At 49.5% G+C, this 23,186-nt stretch overlaps 1 protein-coding gene across 2 annotated transcripts in view; it reads right to left on the reverse strand.

Annotated features, from left to right (window-relative positions):
• Nucleotides 1-5,349: 5,349 nt before the first annotated feature.
• The window catches only part of CAMKK1 (calcium/calmodulin dependent protein kinase kinase 1), a 104,306-nt gene continuing 86,469 nt past the window's right edge, over nucleotides 5,350-23,186 (reverse strand). For both annotated transcript variants that reach the window (XM_075112956.1, XM_075112957.1), the window contains exons 13-16: nucleotides 19,579-19,666; nucleotides 16,836-16,964; nucleotides 15,663-15,766; nucleotides 5,350-6,990 (exon numbers count right to left, since the gene is read on the reverse strand). In XM_075112956.1, the coding sequence (XP_074969057.1) occupies nucleotides 6,918-6,990; nucleotides 15,663-15,766; nucleotides 16,836-16,964; nucleotides 19,579-19,666 (394 nt within the window). In that variant the 3' untranslated portion in view covers nucleotides 5,350-6,917. The remainder of the gene's footprint in view (nucleotides 6,991-15,662; nucleotides 15,767-16,835; nucleotides 16,965-19,578; nucleotides 19,667-23,186) is intronic.

The following is a 23,186-nucleotide window of genomic DNA, read 5'->3' on the forward strand; positions in this document are numbered from 1 at the left end:
CCCAGGTTTTGCTGTAGTTTCCACCACCATGCAGTTAGCTCTAGCCCAGGCCAACCCCTCTTTCTCAAAGCAAATTGCACATGTCTTCGGAAGCAAACGCAATTAGGGAAGGGCAGCTTCACAGGTCACATTACAGCCAGGTGCTGTAGCAGCCGGCGACGTGGTACCGAAGCACAACGGGTCCCTGAGCCTCTTTTTCCAGGGAAAAGCCCAACAAGGAAAGCGCAGGGACGAAAGGAGTGCTGGAAACCCTGCAAGCACCGCTTTGCTGCAGCCAGGCGCACCGAGCGGGCTTGGACAACAGAGAGCACGCAAGAGCCAGCGGCAAGCGCCGCGCCACGAACTGCACTTACGCCAAGTGTCGTTTCTGTGGACTTTATTGACTTTTTCTCTTCAGTTCTAGAGTACAAAAGCATGCAAAAAATAGCGTCTCTATTCATGGTACATATTTACAGTGTAACGGCCACATGCCATTACAGTACTGAGTGCATATACATCATGCTTAAATTATAGCAGAGTACATATAGAGTCATATATTTAACATCAAGTATAAGAAGAGACTTACAGAACAGGCCTATAAATCAGAAACAGCAGCAAAATTACGGCACAGAGGATCCGAATTATATCCTCAAAAGTTGCAATTTATTTTTTCTTGAATTTACACTATTTTTTTGGAACACTGACTGATGGCTTGTGGTTACTGACTGAAGGCCTGGGTGACCACTAGCAGCAACTCTGAGCATACATGGCTTTTCTTCAGGAAGGGAAGGTGAAAGGCAGCGACTCTTGAGCTCCCTTACTTCCCTCATCCCATGGAAGGCTGTGTTCAGAGTAACAGGGCCATGGGATAGTCCAGGTTAATTCAGGCTGGGAGGGACCTGATCAGGGCATGATCTCCTGCAGGAGGCTCTGGGCCAGAAAAGAAATCCCTTGCACTGCTTTGCTCAGACAACACTGTAAACGTGCCCTGGTAAAGCGGAGAAGTTTGGTACCCAAACACAAAAAGCCCACCACCTGCTTTCCAGTCTCCAGTATTCCTGCTGGACACCCGACGTGCTCATGCTCTCAGCAGGACCCCCCAGCACTGCAGCACACTCCTTCCTTTGGAAACATTTTTACATTTACTGAGACCCCCGTCCCCTCGGGGCAGAAAGGAGCCTGCCTTTCCTGCTATCCCAACACAAAGGCGAGGTCGCCTTCCCAAAGACTGGCCACCTTTTGTTGTAGAACAATACTGAGCAGCCAGCAAAACACTGAAGGTGCGGACCCAATGCCTGGAAATCACTGATGAAGGTGTCCCAGACCATAAACGATCCTTTTAATGTGCACAGCCCGTCTGCCCAGAGACAACACTGGAGAGACAACAATCCTTGCTGCCTTTGGTCTGAAGCTCTTGCATTAGCTGCGCCATCAAATGATAACTTGCAACCATGCAACAGCTTCTCACATACCTGGTTACGCTGCTTGCTGTGAAAAAGCCCAAAGCACCAGCTATGGGATGTTGCTCGCGGCAGCTGGCGGGGGATGAGGGGCTCTGAGCCCGAGCAAGGGCAGCCTTAGAGAGAGCCTGGGCCTCCAGGGTGCTGGGGTGAAGCCCCTGGGCTGGCGGGACAAAGCTCCTGGTTTTCTTGGACAAGATTTGAGAGCAAAAGCACTGAGTTGGTGAGAGCAAAAGAGCTCCCCCTGTCACACACCACAGAAATGGGAAAAATACCTCCTTCAGTCCCTGCTGCAGCACTGCTGATGGCTTCAGGATACGGAGCCATGCTGAAGGAACATAAAACTCCTCCCACCAGCTCCCCCCCACAAGTCTGGCAATAAGTAAGGAACTAAACCCCATCCTGGGAGTCATTTCACTGAGCTGCAATTCATTTTGCATAGAGCAGCTGCGCCGTTCCCCCACCAGGCTCCCTTCGGTTGCGGCCATATGCAAAATCGGCTTTCCCATGACCGACCCTGATGCTGCCCAACCACCAGCTGCTCCTGCCTTTGCCGTTTTATTCCCCAGGAATATTTTCCCAGACAGCATTTGTCAAACCACTCTCCCTAGGACCCCCCGAACAGCACAGCTTGGGTTAGCAACGCCACGCTGCAAGGAGCTGGGGGCGTGTTTAGCCTCAAGCGAGTTTTGCACCATTTTCCTTGCCTCGGGGACCAAATTCTTGCACACAGCAGGGGAGATGAAGACCTGCTGAAGGGCACATGCAGGCACAGAGCGGGGCACAGCAGCAGGAGCCTGCTAGGCTTGCCAGAGACCCTGTACTTGTCAGGTGCCCCCCTATGGTGTATCACAGGGGACACGCAAAGAGAAGATACCTAAAGCTGCCACATTTTCCATCTCCGCCCCTGCCCCAACCTCTCTCTGCAGTGGAGAAGGGCAGCAGCCCGTGCTGGTGCCCGAGGCAGGATCCACTGCCAGCGCACGGTGTGGCTGCACCTGCAGCTGAACTGCACCGCTCCCTCCAGGTGCGCCTTCAGCTTAGAAACCCAAAGATGTCTCTAACCTGCAACATGCAAAAAGCAAAGCACCATCTGGACAGGAGACGTTGGCCTCAGATATGACACGAACAAGATACATAACTGACACCGCCATGACCAGCAAAGGACAGGCCTGACTTACCCACCCTCAAAATGACAGTAAAACACGTCAAAGACGTGTAGCACTTGGTCTTTCAGAAAGCCCACTCTTTTGCTGTGCAGCTTGCTTCTTGTGTCTCAAGGCACTGAAAGAATAATAATTAAAAAAAAAAAAATCACAGCCCAGTCACACTTACTGCTGCAGGTGATTTAGTTTCTCTCTTGAACGTGAGTTACTGGCTTTACTGGCAGCTACCCCACGCTGCAGTTTCTCATGGATACCTCACTGGGAACCACTGCCCAAAGCAGAGCCCCTGCACAAGCACAGCTGGAGAAGGTGGCTTTATAAATGCCACGTGTTGTTCTCCATGCATCCATTCACGTGCTGCAATACATGACTGAAGAGCTGAAAACCTCATTTATTTGCAAATGTGACATTCACAGCAATGGATTCCTGCCCAAAGGGTTAAAGGTATTCACTGCAGTTTTCCTCCAAGCCAGGCTAAACCAGGATTTTTATGTAGCACTACCTCCCATACTGAAGGCCTAGAGGTATTAACTGAGCAAGACAGAGAGAAATCTACCTCCTGGAGATCAAAAAGACATGCAGTTTCCTCAAAAGAGAAATTTCCTTCAAGGTGCCCGAGCTGGAAAAGCCAACCAGGGCAGACCAAAGCCAACTGCGCCATGACATGGCGGGGGGGAAAGAGGAGCCCTCCTGGGATGCAGAGCCCAGCTAACACAGTTCAGAGCATCCCGGGATCTCTTCTCACAGGATGCCCGTGCTCCAGGAACAGCACAGGCAAGCGAGGAAAATACAGAGTACGTACAAAAGCATCAGAGCACGCCTACGCCAGCTCTGCTCGCTGCTCGGAGGAGCCCTCCCGTGCCGAACCCCATCCCCTCTTATCTCTGTGAAGTGAGACAAATTTAGTCATCCAGCTAAAGAGATGACTTTCCGGAATAGATAAAAGGGTTGGTTTGCTGGAGACGTTTATTTTTTAAAATAAATACTATCTCTTTAGTCTCTTCCTTTCTTCAGAGCAGAAATAGTGTTGCTCCAAGCTGCCCTAACATGCACATACAAGCAAGGATTTCATTTCAGAGAAGTGAGAAATAGAGCATATTTTTGCAGGAGTCCTACCAAGCCTTTGAATAAATCTGTTTCTCTTGCTGCACCTTTTTCTTTTCATTTCGTACAAGTTTTGAGGCTGCTGTCTGCGACATGATACGGATGGTTTCTGGAGGTATAAAGGAAAGACCCACAAGGCTAGCAGATTCACTGGAGGAACTACATATGACACAAGCTCAGCTGCACAATGCTGGTTGCTGCCTGGACCCATAGAAACAGCTCCAGAAGGATTTCCTTCAGTGAAAAGGGCAAATTTTTTCAAAGTAGGTTTTAGGATAATCAAAAAACCACCCATTCCTCTCCAAAATTGAAGTGACACCCTAGCTACCACTAAAGAAAGATGACAAAGCTAATTTGTAAATGATCATTTGTTTGGTTGCATTAACTGAGGCTGAGAGCAGCTCTCCTGCAGCCTTGCCCCACTAGCTCCCACTCCCTCGGGCATTGCTAGAATAACCCCAACAACTGGCTGGGTTAGCAAAGTGTCTCCCAATTCCTAAATTATTCTTTCCATATATTAAAAATACAATAAATAACCCCACATTTGCAGTCTCAGAGCTCTTCAAGCACCACCCAAGTATTGCTTAGACCTCAGAAGAGCCATGGGGATCAGGATTACCAGCACACCCTTTTTCCCAGGGGTAAGGCGACTTCCTGAGACATGTCCTTGTCCCGAGGGCACCCCTCTGTGCAGGCTAGGGGCTCACCCAGCATCGCAGCCCTCCTCCCCGCTGCCGGCAGCCCGGCCCTGCTGCAGCAGAGCTCCGCCGCGGCCAGCCCTGGGGACAGCAGCTCTAGGGAGCCCGGTTTTTCTGCAAGCCAGAGGACAGTTTGCTCCTACCGTTTCTCCGGGGCTGCTCAGCTCAGCCCTGGTGCACAGCAGGACCTGGTGGCACACCCGCGCTGTGTCCCCACACAGACCAGTTTGCAGCCCAGCTGCTTGCACCCACTCCCCACACAGAGACCATCCCCTCCTGGCCAGTCCCTCCTCCCGCATTTGCAGACCCCCCCCCTGCAATCTCAGCCTTGCCAAGTCCCCCTCTCCATTTCACTCCCTTTCACCGGGTTCCCAACACGCCCAGGCACACCAACTCGCGGGATGCATCGCGGTACGCGGCCAAAGCAGATCCACAGGCCATCGGAGGATGCTGAGCGCACGCTCGGTGTGGGCAGACACACAGACGCAGGCAGGATTTACCATCTGGATGCGAGCGACGCAGAGCACAGGCCCAGAGCAGTAACCTTTACAGGATACAATCCCTTTGCCTGCTTTAAAAATTAAAGGGCTCCTTAATAAAATACATTAGCTGCAATACTATTTCCCAATCCGCCAATATTTACAGGTGGGATGCAGGGCAGAGCCCAGGCTGGCGACTGCTTCTGGGCGTCCCACCGAGGTGGCTGAAGACCAGCAAGGGGAAGCGGCAGCTGCGGAGAGGGAGCAGAAGGCAGTGGCAGCAAAGCCCAGTTAGGAAAATGTTGGGAACCACCAAACTAGACTGCAGCAAACAGCACGGGAACACCAGGATACCAGTCGCTACCACCAGTCCTCGTACATATATCCCCTCGCACAAAAAATTAGGGGTCTGAAAGTTCCAAGCCCTCAGGATTAACCTAAAAGACGACAGTAAGGTGATTATGTAGGAACCAAATTTAATTGTGTCCTTTATTTAAGTACTATAAAATAAGAATCCAATCCCCTTGGCTTCCCGGGGGTGTGCTCAAACCCCATAAAGCTCAAGGGAAAATACTGACAGGTATTTTGACGGATTGATGTCACTGGTTTTTACTCTGAGTGCAAGAGCGAAATTCCTGATTACACACACAGTCCATATAGGCAACAGCCACTGAAATAGCTGCGTTTGCCCTTTTAAGTGCAATCCCTCACCTGTTGTCAAACTGTAGAGATGAAGCTTCTAATCCCATGTTTAGAAGCAATCTATGGATAAAATAGCAGCATCAGCACATACATAAAAATCACGGTCTTAAAATTAAAAACTAAAGCCTTAAAAAAAAAAACCACCCCAAAACTCAAGTTTTGATCTCATTTGTGTTCTGTAGCTTTCCTTAGCCTAGAAACTCTCCACCCAACATCTTCCATCTTATGAAGCTCTCCCAGTTTGGGTCGTTTATCAGGAAGTTGAAAGTTTAAAAGCATCAGGTACATAATTTTAAAGGAGCTAAGAGACGAGTCGGGGAAAGGAAGTCACCCTTAAATGAAACAAACCCAAAACCTGCCACTTTTCAGCTTCGAGAACAAGGTCCACGCGCCCAGGACCGGGTGCAGCTGGTGGAGGGGAATGCCAGCGCTTTGGGAAGAGCATGCCTGGTTGGCTGCCAGCCTCGGTGCACTCAGCCTCTCTGTGTAACAGCATATCCCAGTGCTCCAGATCTCTGCAGCGTTCAAAGGCTTATTGCACATTACAGAGAATAACGTGTAGTTCTTCTATTTTATGACACTGCCCTGGCTAAAGCCATCGATGCTGGCAGGATTTACACTGTGCAAGTCTGAGGGATAAGAAGAAAAGAACAACAACAACAAAAAAAAAAAGGCATAGAGAGTGACAGTCCTCACTGCAAAAGGAAGATCTCATCCTCATTTAGCTGATATCCATAGAAGTTTTGCTGTCAACTCCAACAGGAGCGGGATGTGTTCTGGTATACAGAAGTGTTTTACCTATGCATTAAATAAAACAATTGTCCTCTGATATAAAACCTGGCTCTGATGTAATTCCCTCCCCCCCGCCCCGATCCTTGAAATAGAGAATGCAAAATAGCACGGCAAAAGTCTCTGGGGTAAGTGACCCACGAGACGACGTTTGGTTTGCTGCGTTACAAATAAAACCACGTTCGCTGGCCAAGACACCCGACTACGAAGCCCACACACGAAGCACAAGTGGAGAACAAGGCACACACGGAGGAGCACATGGACACCTCGCACGAGGAACACAGCCACCCACGAGGCGAGCCAGCCGTCTGCCAGCCGCGCTGCCCAAGGGCTCGCTCTCCTACTGCTGCTCTGTTCCTCCTCTCTGGATTTCTGCGTTGGTCCGTTCTGGGGGGGGGCTGGGGGTGGGGTTCTTGTTTTTTTTTTTTTTGCTTTGCAGGCCCTGGACTTGGCGATGAGGGCAGATGTGTGCCAGACAACACCACGATGGGTACAACAGCAGCAGCACGTGAGCGACCAGCCTGCAGCATCCAGGCAGCTTCAGGACGTAGCTTCGTCTTCACACACATCGGGCAGCTCCGGGTCCCTGGCTCCTTCTCTGCTCCCTTGTTTTCTACATGAACGGCAAGGAAATAAAGAGATTATAGGCACATAGCAATGCAAGAAATAGAGCAGGGGGTGTTTTTTCAACAGGCAACCCAGGGCAACAACATCAATATTAAGAGAGAACAGCAAAGAACCAGCCTGTTGCGCTTGTACCACACAAAGACCTCAGCAATAGCGCAGCTCGATGCGCTGCAGTGCTCTACAACTTGTGCCTATCCGCTTGCTTGCTCTCTGCGCCCCGAAGGCTAAGCTCAGCACTTCCCTGAGTGTCCTCCTCCCAGCTGCAGCATCACAAGGAGGTACCTGGTTCTTGGAGGAAGTCTTGCAGACCAGCAGCAATGTTTCTGAATTATCTAGTTTGTATTTGGGGAATTCTGGTCTGCTTTTCTTTATTCTGATTTTTTTTGGGTTTTTTCTTTAAAAGAACTGAGGGATGGCTTGATACCATAACCGCTTCTCCAAAGCTCTGTCGTAAAAGGCAATAAACCTGAACGCTTCTATCAGAACCCAGTTTTCCCTATGCAACAGCTGTTTGATTTCAGTTTCTGTGAGTTTGGTCCCCAAAACCACTCAGCACGGAAGAGCAGCAGTCCCTAAAACACAGCCAAGGTAACTTACTTGCATTGTACGTACACCACGATAGCTTAAAGCCTGTTCCTCTGCTCTTAATTTTTAGTGGCTTCCTATGTAGAAGGCTTGAGCTTGTGGTGTGATGGAGCAGAGGTGTGATGGGACACCTTATCACTGCCAGCAGGGAGGCAGGCTCAGAGCTGTTTAGGGCATCACTCTGAAGCATAAGCAGAGACATTTAGGCTGACGGAGCATTTTGCTGGCTCGGGCTGAGGGCCTTTTATGGACTCCAGGCTGAGCTAGCCAGTCCGGCAAAGCCTCAGCCATGCTGGCAGCCACATCAGCCCAGGCCCAACAGCACTGCTGGATGCCATGCGGTGGGGTACACGCTGCCACCACTTCCCTGGGACGCAACAGCCACAGCACATGGTGGCTGCTGTCTCTGCTCCATGAGCCCATGGGCAGCCCAAGCCCTGCTGCCGGCTTATTTCACTCCAGCGCAGTGAGTGTGTCGGTGCCACCGGCTCTGCTGGGGTGAAGCCAGCTCTGACACCCTGGGGCATCCTTGAGGAGCAACACCTCCACCCAGCTCAGCCATCCATAAGACAGCCCGGGACTAAGGTTTGACCAGAGCAAGCTGTCACTGCTCTAGACTGAACGGAGAAAGCGTGACACCTGCAGGTGCCATCCACATCACCCACAGCAGAGGCCGATGGCCGGCAGATGACTTGCACCTAAACCAGCTGTTTCTCCACCATGAGGATGTGAAGATATCCACAGTGTAAAGGAGGTGATGCTACCCCCAAGCACCCGTGCCTCCCAGGGTGTCCAGCCTCGCTCACGCTAGCCCGGCCGCAGGAGAATCAGTCCTCGTGGACAAGCCAACTCAGCAGTGGAGAGTCAGTGCTGCTCCGTGTGCCTGGAGCAGCATCTGGCAAGGGTGGGTTTGGGGCTCTGGGGTTACTGTCTGGCTGGGAACGACACGGAAAGCACCCATAGGGCTCTACCAATTGTCAAAGAAGCAAGAAATTATCAAAATCATGTTCCCTTCTCCCTCTGCTCCAGCAAAGCCCTGCGATAAACCTGACCTTGAACCTGGAACATGGACCATTTCCCTGGGGTGGAGGCTGAGGAATAGCCCCATCTTCAGTGCCTGTCATCACGCTCTTTAAATGATTTATCACCCTGTGCAGGAGCAGAGGCTCCTTTCTCTGGCACAGCGCAGGCAGCTCCGCACAGCAAAGCTCCCCGCCCGCAGCTGCCTGGCGCATCCAGCCGAGCCTGCTCTGTGCCCGGGGTGCGTTCAGCGCTCCCCTGCTGCCCCCAGCAGCTTCTGGCTCTCTGAATACCTTGTGCCAGCATGGGAGGGGTGCAACGCAGAACAGGTGGACCTGACAGCCGTGCACAGTGGTGAATTTCAGCTAAACTCAGGTTGCTGAGATCAAGGCGTCAGCGCTCTGCAGTCTGCACGGGAGCCAGGGCTCACGCTGTGAGGCCTGAGGCTGAACGTGAATCTCCATTAAATAACTCTCTTAGAAATTAGACTCTTTCTGCTACAATTTTTAAACCCCAGGTGAGCAAAGCCTGACCTGTGCAATTATCCAAGAGACCACATCACTTAACTACAGCAGCTGCGGGAAGTTCACAGCCACTGAGTATTTACAGCATGTTTCGTGCCCAGCAAGGACTGAACCTCACAGCACTTCCCTCTGAAACACAGGCAGCACAGACAGGCATGGAGTGGGACAACCTACAAAGAGCTGAATCACAGCATATGTACACGCACACAGCTGGCAAGCGCTTAGTTTCTCCTCTGAGTCCCCATTTCATACCAATAACCTGCCCTCGTCTAGGCTGGTGATGTCCCCTTCCTCTCTGCAGAGAACATGGGCAAACCTTGGGGGCTGGGCTCTGCAGTCACTCCTGAAACATGTCTTGAAAGACAAAGGGCTGTTCCTCATAAGGAAGCTCTCTATGAAAAACGTAGCAGCAGGCAGCAGCACCAGCTGTCACCGACAGTGCCGCGTCAGTCCCCATCCTCCTGCCCCCTCCTATTTCTGGAGAATCTCTGCAAGTCCCTCCTCACTCGGAGCGGGCAGCATCCTGGCTCGAGCTCGTCCGTTCGTCTCAGAGCAGCAAACCAGGCCCGCCAGAATCTCCAGAGCAGCGGAGCTGCTCCCAAAGGTATTTGAAGACGTGGTTATTTCCCAGCCTCTCACCCCAGACCCGATCTCCCAGGCATGGGTGGAGGCCGTCCTGCCTAAGCACTAGATCCTGAGACTTCACACGGAGATGCTTCTGAGCAGTTTGTCACAGCTTGCATTGAATGTTTGGTTATTTAACAGAATCAATTGGACAGACAGCTTCCTAGAAGGGTCCGCACCACTGGCCGCACAGAGGACTGTTTCAGTGCAGCCCTGGCTGAGGTGGGGTGAGTGGTCACTCAGAGTGGACGGCTTCGGTCAGCCCAGAGCCCTCCCAGTGCAGCACCAGAGGCAGAAGCGCAGGGGAATGGTGAAGCGGCTGGAGCAGAGACGGCTCTGGCTCTATTTCTTTTGCATAGCCGCTAAACATTAAACCTGAGCCCAAATTACAAAGCTCAGCCTTCTCCAAATTCTGTAGCTATTCCATGAACGTGGGGCTGAGCAGCAGTTCCTGCTAAAACCCAACCGGCTTTTTGTACCCCTCCCTCCCCAAAGAATGCTGAAATGCCACAGAACCACAAATAATAATAATAATTAAAACAGCATACATAAACATTAGTGTCACACACAGAGAATTACTGCAGTAAAATTGCTCCTACAGGAAGGAAGGATGGAGCCAAATGCTCTCACTACCACACAAATCACACAGGCTGAGGAGAGGACACACAATTCTACAGCACCCAGGGGAAACAAACACTGAATTACCTTAAAGATGGATGCAAATATACAGACGTGTTTAAGAGAAGTCTGTCCCTGAGAGCAAAACAATGAGACAAAGGAAGAAAGTGATCATGAAATGATGACAGCTGGCAAAGGAGCTTGTATTTCTGTACCAGACAAGCCTAGCGAGCAGAGTGAAATGGAGGATGCAGCATCAGTCACATTAACTTGCAGCTGGAAGGACAAGTGAGGACGGGCGTTGGTACAAACCCACTCCAGCCCCTACCACTGCTGAAGGCTCCAGATTGCTTCCAGCACACTGCTCATGTCCAGCTGGGCTTTCCTGGTCCACATAATTTGGCACCTCTCGGTGTTTTGTGTCCTGTCACGGTCATGGCAGCACCACCACGTGCATCGGGGCAGGCAGCGGCTGAGCTCAGCATGGGCAGAGCCTTGTGGGCATGGAGCCACTCGCTGCAGGGTCTGGCTGAGGGTGGGTCTCTGCCACAGTGGGTGCCTTGGTCCTTAGGTGGCCTGTAGGATACCTACCTGCACCGTCGGGCATGCCCCTTCCTGTGAGACACACAGTTCTCTTTGCAGTGAAAATTGACATGGCTTTTGGTTGGGTTTGACTCCGTTCTGACACCATCTATGTATTACCTACCCAAAATCTTCCTGGGCCTGGAGAGACAGACAGCAAGCACTAGCAGAGACAAAGGGCGCATCTTTAGCGGAGACACCTGGCAAATTTAAAGCCAACCTGCAGCCGTGCTCTTGTCAGAGATGATGAGGTAAACGTGGCTGCCCTAGGAGGATCTCTGCAGCCTATTTTTCAGCAGCCCGTAGGCACTGAGCCCTGGGACTTTCTCAGCACAAAGCCGCCACGAGGCAGGTACCCCTCTGCTGCTTTGGGAGAAGCTGTTTCTGCTTGGAGACCTGCGTCAGCCACTTTTTTACCCCTCTGCCCCCCACCCCGGCTTCCTCGTGCCTAGCCTACACGGACAGTATGGCCCTAAGGGCAGCGATGGCTCTTTTGCTCCCTTTTTGGGAAGGCTAAAAGCAGGGTAGGCTTTCTAAATACAGACTGATCCCCCATACAGGAGCTGACAACCACATTTCATCAATAGTAATAGCAGCCATAATGGGAAAGTAAATTGGGTCTGTCAAAACACAGCAATTAATTTGATAGGTAGTAGTTGCAATAAATGAGAGTAATAAAATGTGGTGAAGCCAGTGCTGACTCAATTAGGAGAAATCTGGAGCAGGCAGAAGAAATGTAGCAAACATTGCTAACAGAAACCTAGAACTTAGCTGTGAACACTAAACAGCTGGGTTTAAAATATACTCTATCACTGGAAAAATTAGAAACGATCCGTTGCTTCTGCAGCCACTGTTAGTGACAGGCTTGAACCTGGCCATGGTCTGCAGGATCTGCAAGGCTCGAATTGCTGCATATTCTGGGAGGTCTGGTGCCGAAAGGGAGGAGCCGGTGCCGCCCGGACACCCAGCCCCGGCTACCGCACCGCTGACGGGGCAAAGTGACAGCCAGCGGCACTCTAGGTGTGCGGAGGTGCTCTGGTGGGAGAGGCAGCCGTTGCAGAATGAGAATTGCTAAATGGGGGCATCTTCATTTTAGTTCCCTTCTGCCTGGTGAATGTGCCTGCCATTTTAACTGCTGCCTTTTTAACTTTCCAGTGCTATTAAACAAAGCAATAAATAACACCCAGAAGAGGATTTGCTTCTTCCAAGTCTAAGGAGTGCTAAAAAAGCCTCCTTTCATCCCAGTACTAATTTAAGAAGTATTTCAAATCGCTGGTGTCTTAACGGTGTTCTCTAAAGGAACAAACGCTCAGGCAAACATGAAAGACCTCCTGCTATCAGACAGGCTTCTGCACATGCAGCTTCTGCACGAAGCATTTCCAAGAAACAGAGCCCAGCACACTGTGTATAGGAAATGCAGGGAGACATTTAAAAAAGACTCAGCCACGTGATTTAGTTTCCTCCTCTCCAAATCCCAGAGAGTGAGCTTAAAGGACAGATCCATTTTAAGAACCATCAATTAGGCATCAAATACCAGAAAGCAGACTCAGCTGTCAGAGGATTTCCTGAAAAATATCTTCTCAGTATGGGCACAGATGTAAGATGCTTGAGCAGCAGCAAGTGGGGCTCTGGCAATTTCACATGCAGCCTAATTAAATAAATGGAATGTGAGACTGGAGTTTTCTAATTGCTTTTCTTTTTTCTTGTATGGAAACACAGCAAGTTATTTTCTACCTGTAACTAGAAGGAGATACAAAATTGCAAAAGGCGATTTATCTCTCTAAAGACACTGCCACGGGGAAGGAGAAGCTCTGTAGTGGAGGGCTTGGGAACCTGCGGCTCTTTTTTCTCCCAGCTCCTTGTGGGCGACCACACAGCAGCACGGCCAGAGACCGGTGACGGCCGCAGGCACCGCGCTTCTGGCGAGTCTCACTTTTGGGGTCCCCCGTCCAGCTACGAGGATGGAAACTGCGCCTGACACGCAGGAACTCTGCGGAGCCTTTATGCTACAACGTTGTCTGTTCCTGCTAGGTCCTAGAAATTTATACTAATCCAGACTCACTCAAAATTTATGAATAGCACTGTGTTAGTTATAAAAACACTTGCACTGATGTTATATTTTATATGTGTATTAATGATTGTTTTACTAGAGAACAACCCACTCTGACTTAAGAACTGGATGGGCTGGATGATTAACACTGTAATCAAGGGATAACTCACTGAACAATGAACATTCCCATTTAGACTCAGTTCGCTAAAAAGCAAAACCAAAAACCAGAAAACCCGATGTCATTAGATTCAACAAATCTGTTTAAAGCAATTTTCCTTAGATCCAGCCAGTATAGCATTTTTCAAAGTTTGAAACAATAATTCACATTCCTTAAAAAAAGCATCCCTGCTGTAGTGTTTAATATACAACATACTTATTGAAGAGACCTAGCCAATGTCTGCCTTCTTAAAAGAAGGGTTCTGAGATAGGTTCTCAAAGCTCTAGTCATGCATGAATTAATTTAGGATAAAGTGAATTGTTACTGCCAAAAATCGGCACTGATGGCATGAGATCTAGAAATTAAGCGCAGAAGTTAGCGCAGTGGAGAACTGGCACATTCAGAGACCATTCACATTCTTTTTGGACATCTCTAAGCGCTTACACGGCAGGGCAGAGGCCAGCCCAGCATGGCTGCAGCTCCATCCCTGACCTGACATGTCAAGGGTGCACTGGACACAGCAGCACAACAGAGGAAATTGTAAAATTGTACGTGGTTTTCAAAAACCTTTTAGTGTAGTCCTGTACAAGGGGCCTGAATGCAAACGTGGGGCTCAGATGAGTAGAGACAGGGAAAGATGCTGGTTTGCTATAAGCTGAGAAGAACGTGACTAGCAACTTTAGAAAGGAGACAAATAAAAGGAAAAATGGAGGCTTACAGCGCATCTTGAAGGCCAAAAAGAGATTTTAAAAGGGATTAGACACTGATAATGTGGCTAATCAGAAACTTCACAGCTACATCAGATCAAATGAGCTTTACTTATTCTGAGCAGATAATAAAGCACCTGGCTCCAGGCAGGAGCCAGCCACAGCGCCAGGGTCAAGCAGCTTTCCCACCAGTTGGTTAGTTAGTGGCATGCAATTTCAGGCATCTTAGATGAAGGTGGAAGGAAACAGGTCCCTTTTGGAAATAGGCTCTAGGTGCTAGAAAGCAGACCACCTTGAAATATCAATTCAGCCAGAGTTTGAAAAGAAGAATTTCTGCCTTGCTCTGAACTGGCTGTCCTGGACAGTGGGAAGCATACAGTACATTTTTCTTCAAATTTAGTAAACGTTCTTCCATCTCAGAGCAATGCAATGCAGTGACCAGGAATGACAGCGAAGCTACGGGCAGGGACGCGTGTCAAATTAGCAATAACCAATTTGGAAGGCAATGAGCCAAGGGAAACAAATGAGGACAAATCCCTCGTGCTAAGCTGGCAAAGGAGCTGTGACTGTCATGCTCTTCAGATATGTTCCCACAGCAGCACTCAGCCTATGGGGTGTTTAACAGTTAAACTGCTGTCACATATTAACCCCTCCTGGACTCAAAGGCAAAGCCTTTACTGACGTCTCCGATACACAGTTGGGCCCTAAAGCATTGTCATCCTTAATGGAGCCCTTAAAACCCCACACTCCCATGGAGAGAGACACTCCTCTATTTGCATTATCAAAGGTGCAGGGAGACTCTTAGCACGCCCTCCTGGGAGCCTATTAGGCACAGTATTGGGACTTTGGGTGGAAAAGGAACATTCTGGGACAACGCAGCTTTTTTGTGAACTGCAGCATTACAGATTCTGCAGGGTGAGAACATGAAAATAATTGTCCCAGGTCAGGCTAACGGTCCGTCCATTACTTACTGGACTGATGGCCCAGAATCCTGGCTCTGAAAGGGATCAGTAACCAAGTGAGGGAAGAAGAGTAGAAGCCAAGTAAAGAACAGAGAAATCCTTCCCGCCCCCCAAATAGCCAAGACCATTGTGTTTAAAAAATTTTCATCAGTCTCGTAGTAATTAATTTGCCTACTCCATTTTAATCCCAATGCAGCCATTTATATCATGCCTCCAAAATATTCCATTGCAGTGTGTTCCACCATTTCACAACTGGGTGTGTGAAAAAACCACTATGTTTTCTCAAATGAAAGAGCAATGTCAACGTGTTCTGCACTGTCTGCCCATGCATCTCTACAGCGCCTCTGCCCAGACTTAGGCCCCAGACCACAGACAAACCACAGCATCTCATTTCCAGCTTATAAAACATACAAACAGGCTCACATGGTACCTTTTCTTTGTTCATAAAAAGGAGACAAGAATTAAACGCTCCAGTATATACCTAGACTAGACTCAACTTGTTTTAGTTCACCAATCTCTAACAGATCTTTGATCACAGCATATTATAAACTTAACAGGTTAAAAACCAGACCCAAGTTTAGCACCTTATACATGTTTAGGCAAAAGCCATCTTACAGAGAGAACTGCATCTATAAAAAGAGTTCTTAGGCTGCTTTACTGCATTGTATTTTAACCCTAGATAACTTGAGGTAGATTTTAGCCTCAATATTCAGTTTAGAAGGCAGTTTTGTCCTTAAATGCTACAGAAGAGATTTGCGGACTGCTTCCTTCATCCTCTCCACACACCTTTACACATCCAGACTAGCCAGGTAAAGCTGTATATACGTACATCAGTAAGTTCCCTGGAGCAGACATGGACCTCTCCTCCCGCCTGGTCTGAACCTCAAATGGATTTCCAAAGGAGCGTTTTCTTAGCATGGCCTTCACTAGGATCTTTGAGGAAAGAAAACAGACCAGTGAGAACAGCAGGACTGACATACGACCCCCTTGAAGCTAGTTCAAAGGACTCTTTAGCTCCTTTGAAGCTTCTTTAATAATTCAACAGACAGTTAACAGAATTACAGCTGGAGTATGAACTAGAGAAACCCACGGAACAGCTATGCGAGTTCCAGACAGTGTCAAGGCCACTCCCTTGAGCAGTGAGCTCAGACCCCCGGCCACAGACCATTGCTGGCAAGAAGCAAAGCAGATCCTGCTGACCGCTGCCTGCCACTCGTGGTGGTCCAAGGCCGTGAGAAAGAGGCACCAGAGCTCTCCTGGGCCATCCTACCAGGCAGGCACTGTGCACAGAGTGCTGCCAGCTCCTGCAGGTTCAAAGGCAAAAGTCGTGCTGTCACGGGGAAAGGATGGTTTTTACTCCCCCAGCTGGCTCTTGGGGCAAGAGTCTATATTAACATCACACCACAAGAGCTTCGAAAACAGGTCCTCATTGTTCTCAGCACCCCTCTCCCTACTACGAGGAAGCCCCAAAGGCACCTGCATAGTAATCACCTAGAGCGCATCTCCATCTGGCTACACACAAACTGCCGAGAGAGCCCTGAGCACCCACTTGTGGTACCCCAAGGCTGGCAGGCAAGCGCCAGCTATGTACTCCATTGGCAGATGCCCTCTCCCTGCTTCTCTGGCCCGGTCACCACCAGGTTTGGAGCCTTCATTCTGAGGATCCAAATGAGGTGTCTTGCCACCTCTAGATTAATGAAACAAAACACACTTGGGATGCTTCTGCTGTTCTGGGATGTCTGATGCCAGACACTTTGAGAATATGACCCCACAGCTCTTATGAGAGTGGCCAGATACAAATAGGACCACTTGCACGGTCAGGCCCTGCAGAGTCAGGCTGCTGAAGTACTCGGACACAGAAAATTCACACCAGATTGAAAGACCAAGTTTCTCATGGCAGGAGCACATCTCTACCCTCTCCAAAACCTCCTTCAACAGTCGATAGCTTCAAACTATCACGCTCTTGACCCATACACAGGATGCGGTTGTGGTTTATACATACCACAGCTGGCAAACTCGGGATCATCTTCACAGAGTTCTTCACCTCCTCCTCCGTCACCTCCACCACGGTACAGTGCTCTTCTTCCAGCGGCAGGGGCTCCTCACCACCCTTGGTTAGCCACGGATGCACCTGCATGAGAAGGAACACAGAGACAGCTGTAGATCTCCCTTCTACAGTAGAGCACAATGGTGCTGTGGGGCACAGGACTGATGATGGGGGTAAGCTGCCTGTTGGTACTGCTGCATTTTCCACTTACACCGACATGGTTCAACCAGCTCCCTTCGAAATCATTGCAGTCTGGTGCCTGGCCAGATGGCATCCCCTAACGCCCAGTGCTGTCGCACCCACTGCCACTGACCAGCATCTTGGAGGAACCCAGCACCCTCTGAAAGAAGTTGAAACACTGAAAATCTGAATTATCTAGAGCCTTTTAATCTTTTTCTCTCATACGCACATAAGTCATCTAGGGTTACACGTACTTGCTACTTGGGAGAATCAAGATCATTTATACATCTGCACAAACAAGGGTGTAGGTGCTTGAAATGGAGTACTTGGGTGTGAGTACTGAGGACTCAGTGGCCTCCTGCCTACGTAAATAGCAAAGTAACACAGTTTGCCACCTGGACACCACATAACCCTCTACACACACAACAGAGGAAAGAGGCAGTTTCCCACCATCCCTCCCCTGTCACTGCCGTGCTGCTGTGGAAGGGAGCTGATGGAAGGATAGGGCGAGGCTCTCAGCTACCCACAGCCAGGGCTGGATGTTTCACCTGTCAGGGAAAGCATCCTCCAGTGTTGGTGCTGGAAAGGCCTGCCTCGCCCTCCAGGTCAAGGAGTTGAATTAGGATGGATGCTTACTGCCTACTGCCATTCCGATGAGTTGGACGCAGGTGTCCAAAGCGTTCTCCAAGGGCTTCGTGATGAGCTTCTTTACGGCACTTAAGTTGTTTTCCAAAGATAATTAATTTTGCTTACAACAACTTTTCAAAGGCACATCACCATGCAGTCTTCGGTGAAACCAGTGCACTAAACCCTACAGTCTACCTGGGGCTTCTGAACATTTCAGCTAGAAAAAAGGACTGCCTAGCCATATGTTCAATGTTCCTCATTTGAAAAAATTTGCTTGATTTATTTTTGTGGTGAACAGCAATTCCAAACCCAGTTGGCAGAGCAGATACTTGTCCAGCTTAATGTCCTTATATTTCACTGCCTCCTTCCAGCTTTCGCCATGTTTATCTTCAAGGTTGACATCGAAGAGTTAACAACCAGAAACGATCACATATGAGAAGCTGCATGGAGCTAATGCTCGCCAGCACAAGAACGTTTGCAGCCACATTAGGGTTTTATCTTACAAGTAAGAAACGTGAAAGAGGAAGAAAAGAGGAATGTGAAAACGGGAAAACAGAATGGAAGGAACCCAGGCAGGAGGAGAAGGAGGCCTGGAACAGCCTCTTCAAAACATCTGACTCTGCAAGAAGCCAAGGCTGGAGCCCCAGTGCCATGCAGCCGGCTCTATGCTACCTCACAGCAAAGAAGCTCCTTGGGATTAGTCTGTGAGTGCAAATACGGAGGGAGTGTGTCATTTCCTTGTCTGGATTGCAGCAGCTGCACGCATCAGGCTCTTCTGTACACTCTGGGTTGGATTCCTCTGGCCAGGGCCTTCAGTGATGGTGGCAGTCACTCCACAGCCATCTCTGCCAAGAAGCTGCTTGGCCGTAGCTTTCTTGGGGGAACAAAAGAAAAAAAGCTGCCCTTTTTCTACTGCCTCTCATGGGATGGTTTCCTTGGTTGAGAACATGAGAAAAGCAGTGCTCAAGGCCCTGGGCTGAGGCCAGGGCCCAGCCTGGTGCAAGAGGCACATGCTCTTTCGGCTTCCAAACACAAGTCCCCAACCACATCAAGCATCTTCAGTGCATGGCCAGGGATAAGATCCAGCACCCTGCTCTGCTCTTCTCCCCGGGGTTCTTACAGGGCTCAGGTTTCCATCTGAAGTTCCTGCAAGAGCTGCCAAGTGAAATCCCTTAATACAGCTCCAAAGCACTTCCCACCATCACCTGCTGTGGCCTCCTGGGCATTGAGGGAAGCAACATCACGTTTCTCAAAGTTCAACCTTCCTACTGTCAGCTTTGGTGGCAAACGTGCCCGTGTTGGCCTGAGACAAAGTGAAGAAGAGTTGTGTGTCCTGCAGAGGATGCTGATGGATCTATGTGGAAATCCTGAGAGCCTCCAGCAGGTCCAAGGCCTCGGAGGGAGGTAACATGAGGACAGAAGCCTTGTGAAGCACTGTGCTCCACCAGTCCTAGTCACTCCCTGTGCTAATAACCATCCCCCAAGTAAAGCTGATAGAAACAAATGTGCTGCCTCGAGGCAGTTGACCACGCAAATACCAGACAAATGTACTTCCAGCCCTGTAACACAGGTCCAGCACTGAGAGCACAGGCTCTGCAGCCAGCAGTCCCCATGACAATGTCGTTTCTCCTGGGGATTCGCCGAGGATCAGCTAGCTTTGGAGTAATTTTAATTTAAATAAGTAAACAAGAAAGCTTTTGTCAATATTCCCCAACGAGCAGAAGCAACAAAGCTGTTACACTCTGCAAAACGAGCACTCTCCCTTCCCGAGGTGGCGTGCCAGAGAAAGGTCTCAAAACAAATACCGGGAACAGCTCTGCCTGATTAGAAGATACCAAAGGAACAACAAAATCAGCTAGACAAAAGACCATAATATCAGTGTCCAATTTACCTTAATTTCAGGGACCGTTATCCTCGTTTCTGGATTTTTGTCAAGCATGCGTAGGATCAGTTCCCTGAGCTCTTCAGATATCTGTGCTCTGAGTAAAGAAAATAGCAGTATACAGTTAACAAGGGAATTGTAAGTGCTCAAGGCATGCATAGACCTTACTGTGGTTACTCAGTAGAGAATCTGCTCTGCTCAGAAGGCATTTTACTTTCTCTGCAAACCCAGCTTGAGAAAGAAAGGTCTAGGTGGCTTGGTTCCTTCTCAGGCATCACGGTCACTACTGTGGGGTTTGGTTATCCTGTTCTGCCTGCTAGCACAGCTGCATGCTCTTAAAATGTGGCACAAGGGATCAGGCGAATGGATCTAAGGACATTTTTAAAGACAACACATTATAGGGGAATTTCAGAGGGCAGATTCTGGGACAACAAAGCGCTATTGAGAATGGAACTGGAGCTGGGCTTTATGTTGCAAGAAGGGCGCAACTTGATTAGCCAAACCGGCATCATGAGCAACTGTCTGCTGGATGAAACATTCCCATTTGACATCGAAGTTCCCAGCTAAGCTTGCAGGTTGTGTTAATTTAAATTTCTTCCATGAACACTGATGGCAGCCAGCTTGGTAACTCAGTATTTCCTACCCACATAGATCAGCCCTGGGGTAATGAAGTGAGGGAATGAACAGATATTACTAAGAAAGAAATGCATCTGCCTGAACCCAGAAGGCATCCTATTCACATAGAGCCCTAGGTCCTGCAGTCTGTCCCTCTAGTCCAAAGGCTTCAATGACTTCTGTAGCTAATGATGCAGACAGCGCCTTTAACACACACTTGATCTGTATGATCAAAGCGCTACTGAAATAAAATGTCAGCATATGACAGAATTGTATTAGGGAGTTGAAAGTCTGTATCACAAATGACATTCGAGGAGCTGCGTTTCTGCATGGAGATGGGATTTGGCAGCATAAAATGTCACTCCCCAGCAGGGTTGGATTTCAGATTGAAAACACTGATGGGGACAAGGTGCTGTGCCCACCCCCTCTGCGCCCTCTCCAAGCAGAGGGAATAAACTATCATAAAATCTAAATGAAGACCATATCACAGTAAGGAATATTTTAGTCTGATAAAAACAGACGTGCTGTTTAATCACAGAATGCCCTGAGTCGGAAAAGACCCACAAAGATCATCGAGTCCAACTCCCGTCCCTGCACAGGACACCCCAAATTCACACCGTGTCTCTGAGGGCCTTGTCCAAGTGCTTCTTGAATATCGCCAGGCTGGTGCCGTGATGCCTCCCTGGGGAGCCTGTGCCAGGGCTCCACCACCCTCTGGGGGAAGGACCTTTCCCTAACGCCCAACCTAACCCTCCCCTGGCACATCTCCCTGCCATTCCCTCGGGGCCTGGCGTTGGGCACCAGAGGGAAGAGACCAGCCCTGCCCCTCCTCCGCCCCTTGGGAGGGAGCTGCAGAGCGCCATGAGGCTGCCCTCGGCCTCCTCTGCTCCAGCTGAACAACCCAAGGGGCTTTAGCTGCTCCTTGTACAGTTTCTCCTCTAAACCCTTCCCCAGCTCTGTGGCCTCCTCTGGACACTCTCCAGTAGCTTTATACCCTCAATGTCCTGCGGCGCCCAATGCTGCCCGCAGCGCTCGAGGTGAGGCCGCCCCAGCGCGGAGCAGAGCAGGACAACCCCCTCCCTCGACCAGCTAGTAATAGTAATAATAATTTATGAACACTTTATGTGGACTTTGGTTATGTGATCTTTAACAAACAACACAAGGAAACACTGCTCGTTCAGTGGGAAGGGGCAGAAAGTGGGTTCAGTCTAAAGACTGAACGCGTTCAGAGTTGCATCAAGGGTCTGGCAGTACAGAGCAATATGGCCCAGAGAAGGGGAATGGCAGGACGAGTCCTCAGAGAATTCCCACTGCCTAGGCTGCACTGCAGGCGACAATTTAGGTGGGAATGGGAAGAACTGTGCTGCTCTTGAGATGAGCTCCAGGCGCAGAGGAACAGCTATAGGGAGTGACAGTGCACTAAGCGGGTCAAAATAAACAGACTCCTAAGGGAGGACCACACTGACACCCAGGTGAAATGGTGTTTTTAAAATATTTAACATCAGATCTGTGCCAAACTGGCAGCAGCTTTATTTAAAATGCAAGAAATAGAACAATCACCTAACATTTCTGGGCATCAGCTTGATTTCTACACAACATAGGATTAACGGTCACAAGGAAAAGCCCTGTAAACAGGATCACAAAGTTTGAGGTGGGTTATAGCCAGGTAACAGACCATGTCACCCTGTCTCTGTTTTTCCATCTCTCCATTCTGCCGTGGTGCATGCTGTACCTGATGGCATTTTTCACCTGAAAAGCCTGTGCTATCTAGAATTTCTCGTAATCATAGTCCTGTAACAGCTCTCACGAACACGCCAAGCATCAGAGCTCAGCATCCATCTGGGAGGGCTGCCAGCACCACAGATCATTTTACAGGGTGCCTGCAGGTCAGAGAACACTGTCCAGCTCTTCACCAGGAGGGACTATGCAGAGCTTCTAGCTCTCTTAATACATGTCTGGACAGAAACTTCTCCAGCTTGCTTTTAAGTCATGCCAGGATCATCAGGGTGTGAGCTAACCCCACTTACCTCTTGCCATGCCAAGGACTCACTGACATGAATGAGAACTCCAGAGCAATAAATATTTATCCCAGCGTCTCTAAGGGAAGGGGAGGGACAACAACGCTGGTACAGTCAGCTCCATCTCTGTCCTAAAGGTTGTCAGGAAACAGGCAAGGAGTTTCCATGGACTGTCTGCAAACAGGAATGTGTCTTTTGTAGCCATGGTGAAATAAATTGAAACCAAAATATTCCTAACTGTAGTGAGGTGCTAATTCTGTGGGAGGTCAGGGTGGATCCAGTCCAGTGAATTCCAGCTTTATGTCCGTGTCTGTTACTGCCTTTACCTAACAAACATATGTAGTTTAGACTGCTGTCAACACCCAGTAACTCTCTGCTCCTCCAACAACCTAACAAGGGGTGCAGCTTTTTTTAGAGCAGGTCACTGAGAAATCCAAATAAATCATGCAGCTGGATTATTGCTGAAGGAAACGTCTGAGTAAAGAAAAGGTTCTTTGCACAACACAGTTAGCCCATTAAATGTTAATAACTTAGTGCAGAGACAGATGGAAACAGTCACTTGTAAGCTGACTGCTAACCCAAATATATGATGGCTGAGAGAGGAGTGGCGCTTTGCCAGGACCCAAGCAAGGAGAGACCATGCCAGGGAAACAAACTTTTTTTCCCCTCTCTGCAGTGCTGCAATACAAACTCTTGCCCAGCTGCAGAGCAACTGGTGGGAACACGGCAATTTGGCACGACCAGCCTTCATGCTCTTAATGCCTGAAGCCTGGTTAGCTGCAAAACCTCACCAACGGCACAGGGCTGGCTTGCCAGAGTTGCTCCATACCCACGGCCGGGGTCTGTGTTTGCCTGACCTTGCGGCTGCAGGTCCTTGGGAGGTGTGCTCCACACAGCCCTTGGTGTGGGCTCCGTCAGCCTGTGCGGAGATGGCTCTGTCTGAGCTATCTGCACTGGCTGTGCTGCACGGTCAATGGAGAGGTA

This window comes from Phalacrocorax aristotelis, chromosome 18 (genome assembly GCF_949628215.1).
Source record: "Phalacrocorax aristotelis chromosome 18, bGulAri2.1, whole genome shotgun sequence".
Lineage (NCBI taxonomy): Eukaryota > Metazoa > Chordata > Aves > Suliformes > Phalacrocoracidae > Phalacrocorax > Phalacrocorax aristotelis.